The following is a 16,294-nucleotide window of genomic DNA, read 5'->3' as shown; positions in this document are numbered from 1 at the left end:
AACAATTGATTTTCCGTCCCAGCCGCAATGGATAAGACTGTGTAAGTAACCCTTCTATGTTTACCAGGGCGCTCAGATTCTGGTCTTTCCAGAAGATGGCATTCACGGCTTCAACTTCACCCGTGGGTCCATTTCCGCTTACCTGGAGACCATTCCTGACCCTCGTGAGGAGATGTGGAACCCATGCACGGAACCAGGAAGGTTTAATAACACAGAGGTGACTCTTTAGTTTTTCCTTAGACTTTGAAGAGCGCCCACGCGCACACTTTTTGGTTTTCCTTGACTCCAGTGTGTGTTTGGCAGATTCAGCAGCAGCTCAGCTGCTTGGCACGCCGCCACAAGCTCTACGTGGTGGCCAACATGGCCGGCGTGCAGCCGTGCCCCCCGAAGACGCAGCCGACTTCTCCTTGTCCTGCCGACGGACGCTGGCAGTTCAACACCAACGTGGTTTTCAGGTGCAACGTGTCAACCTTCAGCGCTCTTGAAGCGTACGTGAGATTTTGAACGTTTATTTTTGGTGGGCAGGTCTGACGGACTGTTGGTGGCCCGCTACCACAAGCACAACCTCTATTTTGAAGACGCTTTCGACAAACCGGCGCGAGGCGAGACGGTCACTTTTGATACACCTTTCGCTGGGAGGTTTGGACTCATCACCTGCTTTGATATCCTCTTCTATGAGCCCAAAATCAACTTGCTTGAGATGGTAAGATGTACCAATTTGGATTTTTTCTTCCCGAAATATAACTTTACATATTGGAAGGGTTTCAAAATTGTGGGTCAATATTTTGTGGCCCCCATTTGACAAAGTCAATATATAAATAATGTGAAATAATATCTAGTAAATGTAATTTCTGGACAAATCATGATGATAGTTTTGCGATCTATTGTCTATTATCGTCGTTTTTTTTCTTCTCTCCTTCCAGGGCATCCGTCAGATCATCTTCCCGACCGCTTGGATGAACCAGCTGCCCCTCTTGGACACCATTCAATTCCAGACAGCGTTCAGCCTGGGCGCCGGCGTCACTCTGCTCGCCGCCAACATCCGGAGCGACCAGCTCGCCATGACGGGAAGCGGCATATACTCTCCTTCGGCCGCCGCCACCTACCACCACGCCCGGGGCGGGGACCCCGAGGAGGGCCGGCTCCTGGTGGCGAGGATCCCCGTTCTGGGGCCCGTGACGGGGACGCTCGCCCATGGGGGATACTCTCTCCGCGACGGCTGTCCCCCGTCCCCTCCGCCGCCGCCGTCGTCCTCCACCTCCACGTTCACGGCCACCATGATGCACGATCCTTTTCGATTCACTCTCCTAAACGGCAGCCAAGGCGAGGCCGAGGTGTGCGACGGCGACTTGTGTTGCCGCCTGACGTTCCGACGCTTTCCCGAAAATGACGAACTCTACGCTTTGGGAGCCTTTGCCGGATTGCATATCGTCAACGGGCGCTACGCTGTGCAGGTATGTTATATGCCCAAAAAAATACTCTTTTTTTTTTTTTTTTTTTTTTTTTTTTTCTCCATTTAATGACAATATATAGCAAGACATTTTTTTAAAGCCAGGAGTGGCCAACTCAGGTCCTCTGCTGATGAGTCGATCATTTGATTTAAGTGTGGTAGAGGAGGGAGATATGGAAAACAGAGCGGATAGCGGCTCTCGAGGAATGGAGTTGGCCACCCCTGATGTAGTATAGGCTTTTTCTTTAAAAAATGATCATGTACAGTAAAGCTTTCTTTTTAAAATTCCTATGTATAGGAAGGCTTTTTTTCTTCAAAACGAGCATAGAACTTGGAGGTTGCGGGATTTGCACGGTAAGCAGGTGCTTTACCTCACTATTTTTCCATTTCAGATGAAGAGTGACAAGTTGAAGCAAAAAACGACATGTTTATTTTTAAATGATATAGGTTTTTTTCTAGTTGTTGCTGTGGTCCAGTGGCAAAGACATTGGGTCAGAATCTGAATTGGGAGCAGGTTCAAATCGGGAGTGAGTTCCAATCCAGCACTGAGAGAGCTCATCTTCTTTTGAATGGTGTTGAGGTAATGAAGAGGCTAAATGTGACTTCTGATTTCTCCCCTCCTAGTTGTTGCTGTGGTCCAGTGGCAAAGACGTTGGGTCAGAATCTGAAATGGGAACATGTTCAAATCAGGAGTGAGTTCCAATCCAGCACTTACATCTTTAAAATCATTTTCCAATGTTATTGAGGTAATGGAGAGGAGAAATATAACTTCCAATCATTTTCCTTCAGTTGTTGCTGTGGTCCAGTGGGCAAAGACATTGGGTCAGAACCTGAGGTGGGAACAAGTTCAAATCAAGTGAGTTTAATTACACTCTTTGCATTTCTCAAATTGTTAATTGAGGTAATGAAAGGATAGATATAACTTCCAATCACATTATTTCAGAAGTCACTGTGGTCCAGTGGCAAAGACAATGGGTCAGAACTTCAGGTGGACTCAAGTTCAAATCAGGAGTGAGTTCAATTCCACTCTTTGCAATTCTCAAATTCTTTATTGAGGTAATGAAAAGGATAAATATAACTTCCAATCACATCATGTCAGAAGTCACTGTGGTCCAGTGGCAAAGACAATGGGTCAGAACTTCAGGTGGACTCAAGTTCAAATCAGGAGTGAGTTCAATTCCACTCTTTGCAATTCTCAAATTGTTTATTTAGGTAATGAAAAGGATAAATATAACTTCCAATCATGTATAGGCGGGCCGCCTCGTGGTGCAGTGGGTAAGTCACCTGCCTGCGACGTGGGTGTCGATGGTTCGCGTCCCGGTGTCGCCAGTCAACGACTGCGTGGCGTCGGCAGTCGGCCGAAGGCCGACTGTCGAACGCCACCAGGGATCCCCCCTCCCAACTGTCTTCCGGTCAGCCGAAGGCTGACCGGAAATATTGTTTTGCTGAAAAAAATGACTAAGTGTTTATTTGAATGAAAAAAGGATTACCCATTTACTGAACTACTAGTGTAGTGATCAGTCAAACGAGAGCGGGATTCGAACCCCAGTCTCCCACATGGCAGTCAAACTAACTAACTTGAGGTCTGTCTGACCCATTGACTTTGCCACTGGACCACAGTGACTTCTGAAATGATGTGACTGGAAGTTATATTTATCCTTTTCATTACCTCAATAAACAGTTTGAGAATTGCAAAGAGTGGAATTGAACTCACTCCAGATTTGTATTTGAGTCAACCTGAAGTTCTTACCCATTGTCTTTGCCACTGGACCACAGTGACTTCAGGATGGTAAGTTATATCTATCCTTTTCATTACCTCAATAAACAATCTGAGAATTGCAAAGAGTGGAATTGAACTCACTTGATTTGAACTTGTTCCCACCTCAGGTTCTGACCCAATGTCTTTGCCCACTGGACCACAGCAACAACTAGAAGGAGAAGAATCAGAATTCAGATTTATTCTTCGACTCTCTTAGCCTTACTATACTATGTCGTTTTTTTAAATAAAAAAAGTCTTACTATTTTATGTCGGGTTTTTTTTTCAGAAAAAAAGCCTTACTATTCTTCTACCCTCTTCTTACCGACTCCCCTCTACTTACCCCCCTCTTGGAACTCACTCCTGATTTGAACCTGTTCCCAAATCAGATTCTGACCCAATGTCTTTGCCACTGGACCACAGCAACAACTAGAAGAGAAGAAAAAAAATGATTTTACGGAGGAAAAAAAGCCTTACTATACTATGTCGTTTTTAAGAACAAAAAAAGCCTTACTATAGTATGTCATTTTTGAAGAAAAAAAAGCCTTTCTATACTATGTCGTTTTTTTCCAAAATGACAGTCGGTTTTTGGGAAAAAAATAGTTTTTTTCTATTTAAAAAGACTTATGTTCATTTGTCGTTTTTGGGGGGGGGAAAGACATAGGAACATAAGTCTTTTTAAATAGAAAAAACGACATAGGTACCTGTCGTTTTTTTTAGAAAGCTAAGTTAACCCACCCACCACCCAACTTGGTTCGGACTGGCTCACAATTTTTCCATTGCAGTTGAAGAGTGACAAATATTGTCAAAACCATAAATGCCACTTAAGCTAATAAAACAAGCAGGCAATTGACAGCCAACTGTGTTTCCAGGTGTGTGCCGTGGTCCGTTGCGCAGGCTCCCAAGCGACCTCCTGCGGACAGATCGTCGAGGAGGCGGAGACTAAATTCCACCTTGTTCTGGAGGGCGCGTTCAAGACCCCACACGTGTACCCGTCCGTGCTGGCGAGCGGCTACACACTGGAGCGGCCGCGACGCGTGGAGCAAAGCGACGGACGGGTGACCATGGAACATTCCCACATGGCCGCTGGGCTCGTCACCGCGTACCTGTACGGACGTGCTTATCACCTGGACGACCAATGACGAGGTGACTGACCGTCACAAAAGCATGGCTTGGCTCGTAAGTAAAAACAAATATCTTTATTATTCTTTCTTTTCTCCACAGGAAGGGTGCTTGCACAATCCTGGAAAGGCAACACTTGAGCATACCTCAAGCCGTTGGGCTGCTGTTGCAACAACCATCCTTCCAATTTCAGTCTGCTTCCTCCAAGAACTCCCAACGGCCAAAAATAACGACTCAAGTCTTCCGTCTGTCTGGTCCCCATTTGGAATATCTGTTTCTTGACTAAAACTTCACCTTTGAAGGGTAACACCGTGCCTCAACTTTTTTTGACTCACCACGGGAGTTCAAGTGTTTTGGACGTCCATCGGTGTCACCGGCGGGCAATTTGATCCGGCGACGAACGGCGTAGCCTTCAGTAAGTCTCCGAATCCGAGTCGTTGAGTTCTTCGTCCGTCGTGAGACCCGACGGCGGGCGCTCGGGTCGGCAGTGGGACGCGCGGTCGGGCCTCAGAGGGGGTGGGCTTTCAAAGGCCACGCCTTTGGCCACGTGGTTGGACACGGGGTGACGCTTGATGACCGCGGGAGGCAGGGAAAACTCCGGTAGCGTGGCGATGGTGACCATGGGCGAGGCGGGCATCATGGAGTTGAGGATAAGTGCCAGGCAGTCAGCTACGTCGCGGCTGGGCGCGCAAGCTAGCGCAGGGGTGTAGCCTGAAAAGCAAAAATAGTGAGTAAAATATACATAGCTTTAAGCCCTGACAAACCTCTCACCGTTCTCATCCACCGCTTGTACGCTGGCGCCTTTTCCCAGCAGTTCCTGGACGACCACCGTCAAGCCGTTTTTGGCCGCGACGTGAAGAGGCCTGCGGAAAAACAACACGTTAGCACCAGCGAGGTAAGGCCACATCCCTCGAACGTGCGAGCCTACGTACGTGCGCAGGGCGGCGTTGGTGCAGTTGATCAGATTCTTGTCCCGTATTTTTTCCAAGATCAACAAGGCGCACGTTTCGTGACCCTGACGGAATCAACGCGGCGCATTAGCAAAACTAATCGGGCACCGCCTGCCCGGCATTTAGCGTACCTTGCTACAAGCTAAGTGCAAAGCGGTGTTCCTGTCGGCGTCTTGAAGCGCGAAGTCCGCTTTGCTGCTGCTCACTAATGCCTCTGCGTCATTACAGGAGAGTTACCTACCGGCACAGTCCATCCAAGTGGTCAAACGGCGCGCCCGCACTGACCCACGGCGTTGGTTTGCCCGTTGAGGGCGGCCATCATCAGCGGCGTCCTGCGCGCGTGCGTGTCGGCGATGTTAGCGTGTGCGCCTTGACTGAGCAGCAGGGAGATGCATTCGACGCGGTCGGCGAAGGCGGCGGCGTGAAGCGGCGACCTGCGTCAAAGCACACGGGGTAACTGGTGGTGATTGGCTGTCAATCTGTTCAAGGCTAGAATCTGTATTCCTTTTCATTTCAGAAACATTCCTGTCTATGGCCGCCTGTCAATTGCAGTAAATATGTTAAAGGATCAGTTCGAAAACATTTTGTTTTTCGTGATTCCATAAGTGCAATTTGATTAAATGGTTTTAAGTTCATTAATATGTGCTGTTCCTTCTTCAATGAGTGTTTAGCTTTTCTTTGCCACTTGGGACATTTGTTAGCTAAATTCTCACCATTTATAATTGAATTCTAAGGGACTTACGACTGACCCATGAATAACATGACCAATTTTCACTTGCTTACCTGCCTTTGGAGTCGATGGAATCGATAATGTTTGCGCCGAGCGATTCGATTAACATCTCAGCCACTCCTTCGTTGTCATTCATGCTATAAAATAAAAACAAACACCACAAATGGTGAGACTTGCATATGTAACTACATTAGCGCATTAGCTTACACTGCGCAATGCAACGGTCCAAAGGTGTTGCCTTTTATCTTCCTCAAGACCTCCTCTTCGAGCAACAACTCCACGCAAGCGTCGCATCCTAAAAGGAAAGGAGGGATTCGTTTAAAAGAACGAAAAGGTGAAATGTGTTCTGGGTCACGTGACGATCGAGTACCGCTGTAGCAGGCCCAGTGCAGCGGCGTGTAGCCTTTGTTGTCCGCCAGCTCTGGCAGCGAGTGGACGGCGCCGGGCGATTGAAGCATGGTGGCCAGGACCCCCGCACGCCCGCAGGCGGCCGCCAAATGGAGAGGAGAAAGACCCCGAGCGTCCTTGACGCACGCGCTGGCTCCCCGCTGAAGGAGCGCTTCCACGCACTCGTGTTGGCCCGTCACCGCCTGCGTCCGAATTGCGTCACGCCGCTCGTAAACGGCGCCGTCGAAACCCCGCAAACGTGCCCGATTGACCTCACCCCTCGATGAAGCGCCGTCCTGCCCCGGCAGTCTTGAAGATGGACGTCGGCTCCTTGACTGAGCAGCGAGTACGCGCACTCGCTGTGTCCGTTCAGCACAGCTAGCATTAGCGGGGTCCTTTCGTCAGAGACGGCAACAAAGGCTTGAGATTAGCGGCTTGGAAGCCAGGATTTTAGGCTTCGGTCACTTACTGCTTGTGGACGTCGAGAGCGTCCAAATTGACGTGCTGGTCATTGTTGCTCACGAGGAGACGCAGGCAACTCGAGTGTCCATTTGTAACTGTGAGAACAAAGACATTTGTATTCGCCAAATCAATCTAATCTCAGCAATAAATGAACTTTTTTTGTTTTGTTTTTTAACCCACCCGCAGCATGCAGAGGCGTCGTTTTCTGCGAGTAGTCGCAGGCCGTGGGCGAAGCGCCGCGGTGCAGCAGCAACGACACGCACTCCTGGTGCCCCCTGGAACAGGCCAGGTTGAGCGGGGTGCGGCCCTGCGGGTTCCGGACGTCCACGTCCGTCATAGAGGACAAAAGGACTTCCAAGGCGCCGCAGTGTCCGTGGTAGGCCTGCGCAAATACGGGAAGGTGAAGAGCGCGCTAGCGTTTGGCTCGTGCTTCCGAGAGAGGCACTTGAACTCACCGCCAAGTGAAGTGGGCTAATCTGCCCCTGGCACTCGGCGTCATTCTGGAACTCTGTTCCTGAGGACTCCATCAGCTGAAAATGAGAAAATATAGTACAAGTAGAAAATTGCCCGGGGGGACGATTGGATTTTGATTGACATACATGTCCATGGATTAAAGTGGAAAAATTATTTGGCTGGAGTTTTTCTTTTTTTTTCCAACATTGCTGACACTAAACTTATTGCCGATGTGCTTCATCAAATCATGATTAGTTTTGGACTGAAGCCCGATTTTTCCCTACCACCAAAAGAAGGCGCTATTTCACCCAAGGAGGCTTTCTTAACGGTCTTACCACGTCGAGAGGAGTTTCACTCGCCATCTAAAAGAAAACATCATATTTTACCATCTTTTGTCATCGGGTTCACCGCATAAGGTAACATACCAGTTCCAGAGAAAGTGTTCGTCCGTAAGCGGAGGCGTAGTGGACCGCGCTGTACCCATGTTGGTCTCGAACTCCAGGCTCAGCGTTGTTCCTGAGAAGGTACTCCACGCATCTGCCGCCATTGCAAAAAAATAGGACAGCTTAACAAGCCATTCGGCACTGAAGATGCGCGGGTTGGCGTACTTTCCGTCCGTGTCGGCGGCGGCGGCGTAGTGCAGCGGGCCGCATCCTCGCTGGTCCAGCTCGTTGACGCCCGCCCCGGAGCCCACCAGGGCAAATACACAGTGGTAATTACAGTTGGCCGATGCATAATGAAGTGGAGTCCTGTCGTGGGACCGAGCGCAAGTTCATGAAAAAGTCTAACCATTTGTCTCTTTAAGGCACTTTAGCGGCGGTCACTTACCTTCCGTAGTTGTCTTTTTTGTTAAAGTCGGCGCCGATGTTGAGCAGCAAATTCAGGCACTCCAGGTTCCTGGAGAAAATAAATAAAAAAACATGTAACTCAATTGCTGTTATTGACGCCGAGAGATGTGAATTTTTTTCTTCGCGTGGCTGCACATGGTCGCTCGCTCTTTTAAAGCGATGACAATTCATGTTGTGATGGCAGCCTTTTTCCCCAGTTTAAATTAATTTGACATTTAGCACCGTTACAATTAAAAAAAAAAAAGAAATGAAGTAAGAAGTCACCCTCCAGCGGCAGCGGCATGAAGACACGTTCTTCCATAGTCATCGGGAGTGTCAATGTCAAATGCTGAGACGCAAATGGAATAATCAATGTCCTCTCGAGATAGCAATAATACGAGCGTTTGTGTTGACAAACCTGAAGAAAGCAACTTCCTGCAGCAATCGGGGAAGCCAGACAGCGCCGCCAAGTGTAGGGGGAACATCCCGTGGATTCCTCGCCTGTCGCACGAGACGACGGCGGCGAGTCACGGGCAGACCTCGCTTTCAAAATGGCCGTTAAAACAAACCGCCACTGACTTGGCCACGCAGGCTCGGTGTTTAACGAGCGCCGTGACGATGAGCTCGTGGCCGTGACGCGCCGCGACGTGAAGGCCGGCGTTTCTGTCCCCGTCCACGCAGTCGATCTCGGCTCCTGCGCAGACGTGAATAAATATGGAGGTGCGCCTGCGCCGTTCCCGTTGGCAGGCGCCCGCCCACGTTTGACTCACCGTTTTGAATGAGGGCCTGAGAACAGGAGAACCTGCCGTGAGTGGCGGCCATGTGCAGTGGAGTCTTTCCATCTTTACTCTGTGAATACAGACAAAGAAATTGGAGTCTATTTTTTCAGGGCACGCAAACATGATTTAGGTTCGACTGCAGTGTAGAGAGAGCGTCGCCCACGCAATTGCCAAGTCGCCTGGGGGACCACTAGCCTCCCCCACCGTGCCCCATATGGTCATGGTCTTCAGTCACCACGCGTGCTCAGATCCTTTTTTAATGAGTGACATCAATCCAGTAATCTGGGGCAGTTGAAGAAATACTGACCAATCTTTTTTGTGCTTGTGAGTGTTGTATATTTCGGATGCTGTTTTGAGCAGCATCTTGAAACCACGCTCAATTTGCTAGCACTTCAATGGCGTTTTCAATTATATTTAGCATTAAGCCAAGAGGTTTTTGGAAAGAAAGGAATGCCAAAGTGTGCAAAGAACAGACCCGCATGTTGATGTGTGCTCCATGGGCCAGCAGTAGCTCTTGGCACAGCGCCCCTTGGCGAGAGGAGGAAGCAAAATGGAGGGCCGAGAAGCCTCTCTCATTGACCTTGAGGAGAGAAACAAACGGTCAGCATGGAAAGACTCAGGTGGGATTTTAAAGCCAGTCCACAAACCTGGTTGACGCAGGCCCCCGCCTTGATGAGCTCGCCGACCACCACGTCCTGCCCGTTGTAACAGGCCAAATGGAGCGGAGTGTTGCCGTAGGCGTTCACCACGTTCACCTGAGAAAAAGCACATTGTGATTGAGAGTTTGGTCATGTGAGTGAACTGGTCCCAGGGCTGACCTGGACCCCCAAGCCGAGCAGGTAGTGTACGGTGCTGCTCATGCCGCTGGACGCGGCGGCGTGCAGAGGGGTGTAGGCCTTCTTGTCTTTGCAGTCTACCTCTGCTCCACTGCTCACCAGTAGCTTGACCACCTCCAGGTGACCTAAAAAAGAAAAAACGCCATCATCAGCCTCTATGTTATTTTAGGGTTAGGAAATGTATTTTTATTTATTTATTTTTATGTACAGCCCAATTTAACGCAAGGTCATTCAAACAGGAAAATCACCAATTCAAAGTTGGGAAATAGAAAGACAATTTTTTTTTTTTATTTATTTTAAAAAAAGATACATGAAAGTCACACTAAATTAAATACAACAACAGTTAAAACTGAAAAGAAACCAATCAAAGGAAAAAAAAAAGCAACAGTCGTGCAGTGTGGAATTGAACCAGTTATGAATACACTGTGGTAAACAATAGTATTTTTAGGCCTGATTTAAAGGAGTTAACTTTTTAAGCAGACTTGCGACCTTGAGCTCATTTGTTCCACAGGAACATTTGTTTTTATTGATTGGAACACGCAATTGTTCCAGACAACCTTGGGGTCTAGATGGTTCGTAGCTTGCATTTTGGTCCAAGGCCATTAAATGTTTTGATAGTCTGTGATCTGTGATCTGGTCCCCCTTTTAATAATAGTAGTAAAATAGGCAGATTGAATGATGAACTTTCTAATGTTACCTACCCATGTATGCAGCCCAGTGGATGGCTCTCCTATCCTTCTTGTCAAAAGCATTGATGTTGGCTCCCCTGGACAGCAGCAACTTCACCATCTAAAACCCAGGAGGAAATTAAAAAAAAGTCCACTTCTACCATCCACATTGTGAAGCACAGTGCGAGAGTCCCACCTCCACGTGTCCGCTGAAGGCGGCGTGATGCAGAGCGGTGCGTCCCGCCCGGTCCGAGACGTTGACGTTACTGAGCAGCGGCACCAGCGCCTCGGCGCAGCGTACGGCCTTGTTGCTGGCCGCCACGTGGAGCGGCGTCTGCCAGTTCTTGTCTCTGGCGTTGACGTCGGCGCTGTGCTTCAGGAGGACCGACACTGCGTCCTAACAGAGTTCAGGAGAAAAATTATAATAAATCATTACAGAAGATAGCAGTAAAACTAATAATGCAAGTATTTGTGTATTTTAGATTAGTTTAAGTGTTTACAAATTCCACACAGCCTCATTCACACCCTAAATCCATGTTTAGAGAAGAGTTAGTTACCTCACTACATGAGGCCACAGCTCGGTGGAGAGGAGTCAGCCACTTGTTATCTTTGGCATTAACTCTTGCTCCTTGGGAAAGAAAAAAAAATCAAGATTAATATTAATCCTTTCATGTATGAATTACTTTTTTTGTTTGCACTTAGAGGGCCCAAAATTAAAACAATCAAAATCGAATCAATGTGGGTGACAGACGGCGGGGTCTCTTAAGCCAATAGCGCCTGGAGGATTTGAAACTCCTATGATCCTCATTGACACGGCTTCGGAGGTTAAAATAGCGTCGAAACTGCACCTGTCACTTTCTCTCCCCAAGACCGAGAAACGTGTAGTAAACACGTGCGCGCGCTGTTCTACTGTCGCGCCAGTGTTGCCTTACAGAAAACCAAGAAATCACCAGGCGTCATCCGTGGCCATCGGACGCGCTCAAATGGTGTCACGGGGCAATGAGTCAACTTCCACAGTCAAGCGTGTGACCCAAAAAGATGGAAAGACAAGACATTCCGCTCGGGGGAGTTTGATAAAAAGGAAATTGAGTGGCTTAATCCGATTTTATGGGTTGCCTCGGCATCAAGGCTCAAGTTTTTCGGCCTAACTAAATGACGGTCATGTTTGATAATGGCCTTTTTTTTTGAACATTCCAACAGGATTTTAGAGTACAGTGTAACTTTACCTGAGAGAATGAGCAGTTCAATGATCTCCGTGTCGCCCAGGTAGGCCGCGGCATGGAGCGGTGTCCGCTTTTCCGTATCCTGTTACCAAGACAACATGAATTATGCACATGACTTCAAGTCGTACCAGCTCAAGAACACAATGAAGAGCACAATTAAGAGGAAAAAAACCAAAACATAAGTGGCACTATAGGAGAAGTCGGATTTTTGGGACACAATATTTGAATTAGAGCTGGGCGATAAAACGATAACGAAATAATTTATACAAAATAAAGACGCCTGTCAAATTTTCTGTAGGTTTTATTCTTTACTTTTCATAGTGTAAGGAGGGAGTTGTCTTAGACAGAACAAAAATACTTCTTCAAATCATCATATTTCATATTCTCTTTTCTTATAAAGTAAGGTAACAGAGCTACTTTCATATTTGAATGAGGAGGAAAGTCATTTCTTTACTTATTCACAGAAGCTTGAAGTTTGAAATTTGAAACAAAAAAGATGAGTTATCCTGATATTTATCTTTTTTTTAAATTTTGATAACAATTTTTGTCATATGGCCCAGCTCTTATCCAGCGCAGAACAGGTTTGTATATTTCAGTGCAGCAGAAAGCAATTGACCGAGTCCGGCTAGAAACAAGTGTCACGTGACTGCAATTGGCGGGGGCCGGAGTTGCTGACGCTAGAAAGAGCTTGTGTGTTGAGCCCAGCAATATTCAGCATCGCCGTCAAAGTACAGCTTGGAGGATTTTTTTCCTTTTATTATATCGGGAAAGACAGCGATTGATTGAGACAAGGTGAAAGTGGTGTCCTTCAAAACGTTGCGTGATGAGAAAGTCAGGCCTTGAGCTTACCTGAATGTTGACATCCTCTTTCTTGAATATGAGGGAGCGGACTTCATCGGGATCCACGTTGAAGATGGCTCGGAGCAGGGATGGCTACAACAACGACAACAACACAGCTGGTTATTTTCTCTTATTGCCATCGTTAAATCAGAAATTCCAGGCGGAAGGTCACAAATGATTGCAAATGCCAGGCTTGTTTATGACAGAGAAGCAGCTGAGGCACGGTCGCTCGACTCAAGTTGGAACGCTCTCACGTAAACATGACAGGTCGACGTGACTTCACATTGTAGTCTGTCGCCTTTCTATTTATGAATAGATTTACGCCACACGTCAAACAAACAAAATCTGAGTCAAGCTAACTAACCACCACGCTATTATGCTAACGAGCCCCATTTCGACCGATTGCGAGGTTACTGGGCCCTCAATTAACTCTCGATACCTCCATTCATTTCATAACATTAAAACAGTAAGAAGTGTAAAAAAAGACGTGGTTCCATAGTTTCCATGTTGTAAGTGGTAAAAGCTAAAGTTACTGCGCGGTTCATGTAAAAAAAAAAAGTAAAAACCCTTCATTTGGAGAGGAAATCTGCTTGGTCCATCACGGTCAGAGTTAAAAGAACATACTTCAAAGTACATTCAAGGCGCACCGCAGTGTTTCGAGACCAAGTTTAGAACTACTACGGCTTTGGTTTGATCCCACGTTTGTTTCATTCATTAAATGACTGCTAAAATTAGCAGAGTGACAACTTACATAACTGACGTCACATTTTAACTTGGCGACAGGCATCGCACGCTAAGGCACTGGAAACATTTTCATTCACAAATTCACCAAGTCCCAGCACCCCCCCCTCCAAAAAAAATGACGAGGGCATCTAACCTTGTCCTCCAGGGCAGCGGCCCTTCTCGGCCCGTGACACGATCTGCCGTCCGGGGTCGACTTGGGCCGAGGAGGCGGAGGCGAAAAGGAAGGTTCGTCCTCCTCCACCTCCTCGAGCACCACGATACAAACGCGGCTGGCCCGCTCCGACCGCATTGGGAAGCTCCGGAAGCCGATATAGCGCTCCCCAAAAACACCCACTTTTCGCCCGGCGCCCGATGGGAATCCCGAGTTTCACCGACAAATCCCATAAAAGCTTCCTCGGAAAGAAGCGGCACACATCTTGACGTCAATTCCAAAGCGCTCCCGGGGCTCTGCGGCACGCCTCCTCTCCTTCCTCGCTCTCGACTGCCGTAAACACGAGCGGCGGAGGCAGCAGGGAATTCCACTGCGTAACGATGTCGGCGGGAGGCATGCGGCAGAATGAGAGCCCGTCACTCAGGCGCGTGTGGGTCGTCGCTCGCCTCCCCGGTGCGGATGTGCTCGCCAAAGAGCGCCGGCGCGTGTGGGGGACGGATGCACTGCGCTTTTCAGCCAGACTGCTGAAGCTAGCTCTTTCCGGAGAGGGCACCAGAGGGGGTGGGGGGTGCGAGAGAGACATTAAAAAGCCTATGTAGGGGGGGTGCGGGGCTCAACGTAGCTCACGAATCCATATGATAAATGTCAACGTTCCAATCCCAATTGACCTTAACAGGTTTTCCCAGCCGACCTAGCATAAATCGCTACATTTGCCTCCTGGTATTTTTACGCGGATTACGGGCGGCACAGCTTCAAAAGTCAGCTCATTATGAAAGTGGAACAAACAGGCTCTGTTGCGAGACCGCGAGGGCGCCTAACAAGACCAGTCTGTGCGTGTTGTTGTGTGCGTGCGTCACGCCGCCTGGTATTGGACACGCATCCTGAAAGGAGCAAGCCTGCCAAGCCGCACAAACCCATTAAATCAGAGGGAAGTAACGCAGACGAGACAAACTAGAGGAGACCCAAATGACGACCAGTGAGTAGATTGGACTCACCCTTCGGCGCGAATAAATGAAGAGGGGATGCTAATGTTTGTGGACGGGATTGATAGTGTACAAATGTGCTTCTATTTTTTTTTAGATTAGAAAACATTTGTTCAATAATGCACCGCCCGTCGGCTATGTTTATCCTTAAGCACTTGTCTGTACTAGTATCTATATAATGTATTTCAAGCTATAAAACAAATACAGACATGTACCTGTTACCAAAATATACAATACACAACTATGTCCAACTTCAAAAATGGAGTTCATGCAAAAACACGTTAACCAGTAAGAAGAAAATTGCATAATGGAAAAACTGCATTAAAAAAATAAAATAATTGCAAAACTGCAACAAAAAAAATCACAAATACGTACAAGGAAAACTCATTTAAAAACTGAATAGACCTCGAGAACCATCGATTGTTTATGATCCAAAAATCTACAGCAGCAATTTCTCCAAAAATGGCATTTTATAGTCCTGGTTGCAAAACTCAACCCCTTAGGAATTGTAGAAAGCCCAGTTTGAGGCAAAACAACTCCAACAAATCCCAAAGAATGAACGTGCCTCAGAGTAAACACAGTTGTGTACTAGCGCAAACAAGATTTGACTTTGGGAGGCTCTCTGGCTTCCAGCCATCATAAATAAACAATACTCTTGCAGCTTGGAAAGCATGACAAATATCAAATCGTCTCTAGCCATCCTTCTCCCTGAGGCTCTTCAGGAGACAAAAAAAACACATATCGCCCCCTAGAGGACAAATTTAATGGAAACATGACCGATTTTCACCCCTGAACCGATTCCTGTCCTTTCAACGTCCAATTCCAAAGTCCGGTTTTCTGTTAGTAAATGCCGCAGAGAACAATGCAAAATGAAGATGGGGAAATTAGTCACAAACTCTTCCGCCTTTAGGATACAAAACATCTGGGGGAAGCATCAAACTATTAAATTCAGGGGGGCTCGCAGTGAATAATAATGTTTCAATGCCATTGACGACAATAGACGTCCAATGCAAAATCGCTGCCCGTCCAAATCCATTCGACGTCCATCAACGTCAATGAGAATGAGTGTTTTAAGTGCATCAATTTTGCTAGCTGAGCTTGCACTATTGAGCCCAATGATTCGAAACTGTTATAAAACGTCAGAAAAATAGTCGTGCACAATTACTGGGGGGAAAAGTACTCGAGTAATTACGAGTACTTGTACTTCCATTGTTAACAGGTGACTCACTCGCACAAAAACAGCTATCAAAGTAAAAACCTTGTGGTTAGACTCTTCAAAAACATGACATTTGATCTCATCCATCTTCATTGTAAAACATTTTAACAGATGCTAACGAGTTAGCTGGCCGCTATTCTAGCGGTTTACAAACAAAGACGCCAACGACACAATAACGCCCCCGCATGCTAAATTAATAAATGCATCCAGTTAAATAAATATTCCATGTATAAGTGCTACAACGGAAGAGGCGAAATAAATGAATTTACAATTATCTTTTGTTCGAGCATTCCCCGAAATGTTTGTTAGCTGATAGCCTATCAAGCTAGCACTCGTGTCAAACAACACCCCTTTAATATCTACGTGAAAAAAATACGACAATAATACTCAGATCGACGTGGCGAGCAAATTCATGACATAATTAATTATTAAACAGTTTAGTTTAGGGGAGCAATGTGTTAAATCCAAGCTAGGAGCTCAGAACTTGGCAGAAAAGTACGAATAAGCACCCTGGTAGAATTATGGAAAAACAGACAAAGATCTATGAAAAATTGACAGTACCTGATCTTGTATCTTCATCACAGCCATAATCTTAATGTTATAGGTAAGGGAATTAGGAAATCTGCCCGGTAATTGCTAAAAAACGCACCGGGGAAGATTGCCTATGAACGCCGAAGTCCATCCATGCACACCCCCTCAACTTCCTTCCTGCCACGG

At 47.1% G+C, this 16,294-nt stretch overlaps 2 protein-coding genes across 17 annotated transcripts in view; one reads left to right on the top strand and one right to left on the bottom strand.

Annotated features, from left to right (window-relative positions):
- The window catches only part of btd (biotinidase), a 6,928-nt gene extending 1,011 nt beyond the window's left edge, over window positions 1-5,917 (top strand). For 2 of the 13 annotated variants that reach the window (XM_077590833.1, XM_077590820.1), the window contains exons 2-9: window positions 68-217; window positions 304-455; window positions 526-703; window positions 924-1,454; window positions 4,079-4,352; window positions 4,431-5,055; window positions 5,143-5,223; window positions 5,507-5,917. In XM_077590833.1, coding sequence (XP_077446959.1) covers window positions 173-217; window positions 304-455; window positions 526-703; window positions 924-1,454; window positions 4,079-4,348 — 1,176 coding nt within the window. In that variant the 5' untranslated portion in view covers window positions 68-172 and the 3' untranslated portion in view covers window positions 4,349-4,352; window positions 4,431-5,055; window positions 5,143-5,223; window positions 5,507-5,917. Of the gene's footprint in view, window positions 1-67; window positions 218-303; window positions 456-525; window positions 704-923; window positions 1,455-1,748; window positions 1,813-1,897; window positions 2,143-4,078; window positions 4,353-4,430; window positions 5,056-5,142; window positions 5,224-5,506 lie in introns of those variants that run through there. The other 11 variants (XM_077590821.1, XM_077590822.1, XM_077590823.1 and 8 more) reach the window with 11 other exon arrangements.
- Window positions 4,387-16,294, bottom strand: ankrd28a (ankyrin repeat domain 28a). 4 transcript variants are annotated; one of them, XM_077590815.1, is made up of 29 exons: window positions 16,139-16,294; window positions 12,493-12,576; window positions 11,647-11,725; window positions 10,978-11,048; window positions 10,617-10,817; window positions 10,454-10,541; window positions 9,735-9,877; window positions 9,564-9,671; window positions 9,392-9,496; window positions 8,908-8,986; window positions 8,717-8,831; window positions 8,556-8,638; window positions 8,423-8,486; window positions 8,139-8,207; window positions 7,919-8,059; window positions 7,736-7,847; window positions 7,646-7,672; window positions 7,313-7,387; window positions 7,038-7,239; window positions 6,865-6,952; window positions 6,673-6,790; window positions 6,379-6,598; window positions 6,216-6,303; window positions 6,062-6,145; window positions 5,564-5,712; window positions 5,410-5,492; window positions 5,261-5,343; window positions 5,100-5,191; window positions 4,387-5,039 (listed from the first exon to the last, which is right to left on the bottom strand). In XM_077590815.1, exons 1-29 carry the CDS (start codon window positions 16,163-16,165, stop codon window positions 4,741-4,743), a joined length of 3,177 nt encoding a protein of 1,058 aa, XP_077446941.1. In that variant the 5' UTR covers window positions 16,166-16,294; the 3' UTR covers window positions 4,387-4,740. The 4 variants fall into 4 exon arrangements, with proteins under 4 accessions (XP_077446941.1, XP_077446939.1, XP_077446940.1 ...); XM_077590813.1 differs by lacking the exon at window positions 16,139-16,294 and adding an exon at window positions 13,361-13,951; XM_077590814.1 differs by having other exon boundaries at window positions 8,423-8,638.

The sequence above is a fragment of the Stigmatopora argus genome, chromosome 21 (assembly GCF_051989625.1).
Source record: "Stigmatopora argus isolate UIUO_Sarg chromosome 21, RoL_Sarg_1.0, whole genome shotgun sequence".
Taxonomy (NCBI): Eukaryota; Metazoa; Chordata; class Actinopteri; order Syngnathiformes; family Syngnathidae; genus Stigmatopora; species Stigmatopora argus.
This window is presented reverse-complemented; position numbering and strand designations above follow the sequence as displayed.

What these genes read in the sequence shown, in the direction of transcription:
- ankrd28a (XM_077590812.1), bottom strand. Translation starts at nt 13,516, where the DNA reads ATGCGGTCGGAGCGGGCCAGCCGCGTTTGTATCGTGGTGCTCGAGGAG. An exon ending in GCCGCCGACACGGACGGAAA is followed by an intron (nt 7,848 to 7,918) that starts GTACGCCAACCC and finishes CAATGGCGGCAG; the next exon opens with ATGCGTGGAGTACCTTCTCA. An exon ending in GACGCCTCTGCATGCTGCGG is followed by an intron (nt 6,953 to 7,037) that starts GTGGGTTAAAAA and finishes TTGTTCTCACAG; the next exon opens with TTACAAATGGACACTCGAGT.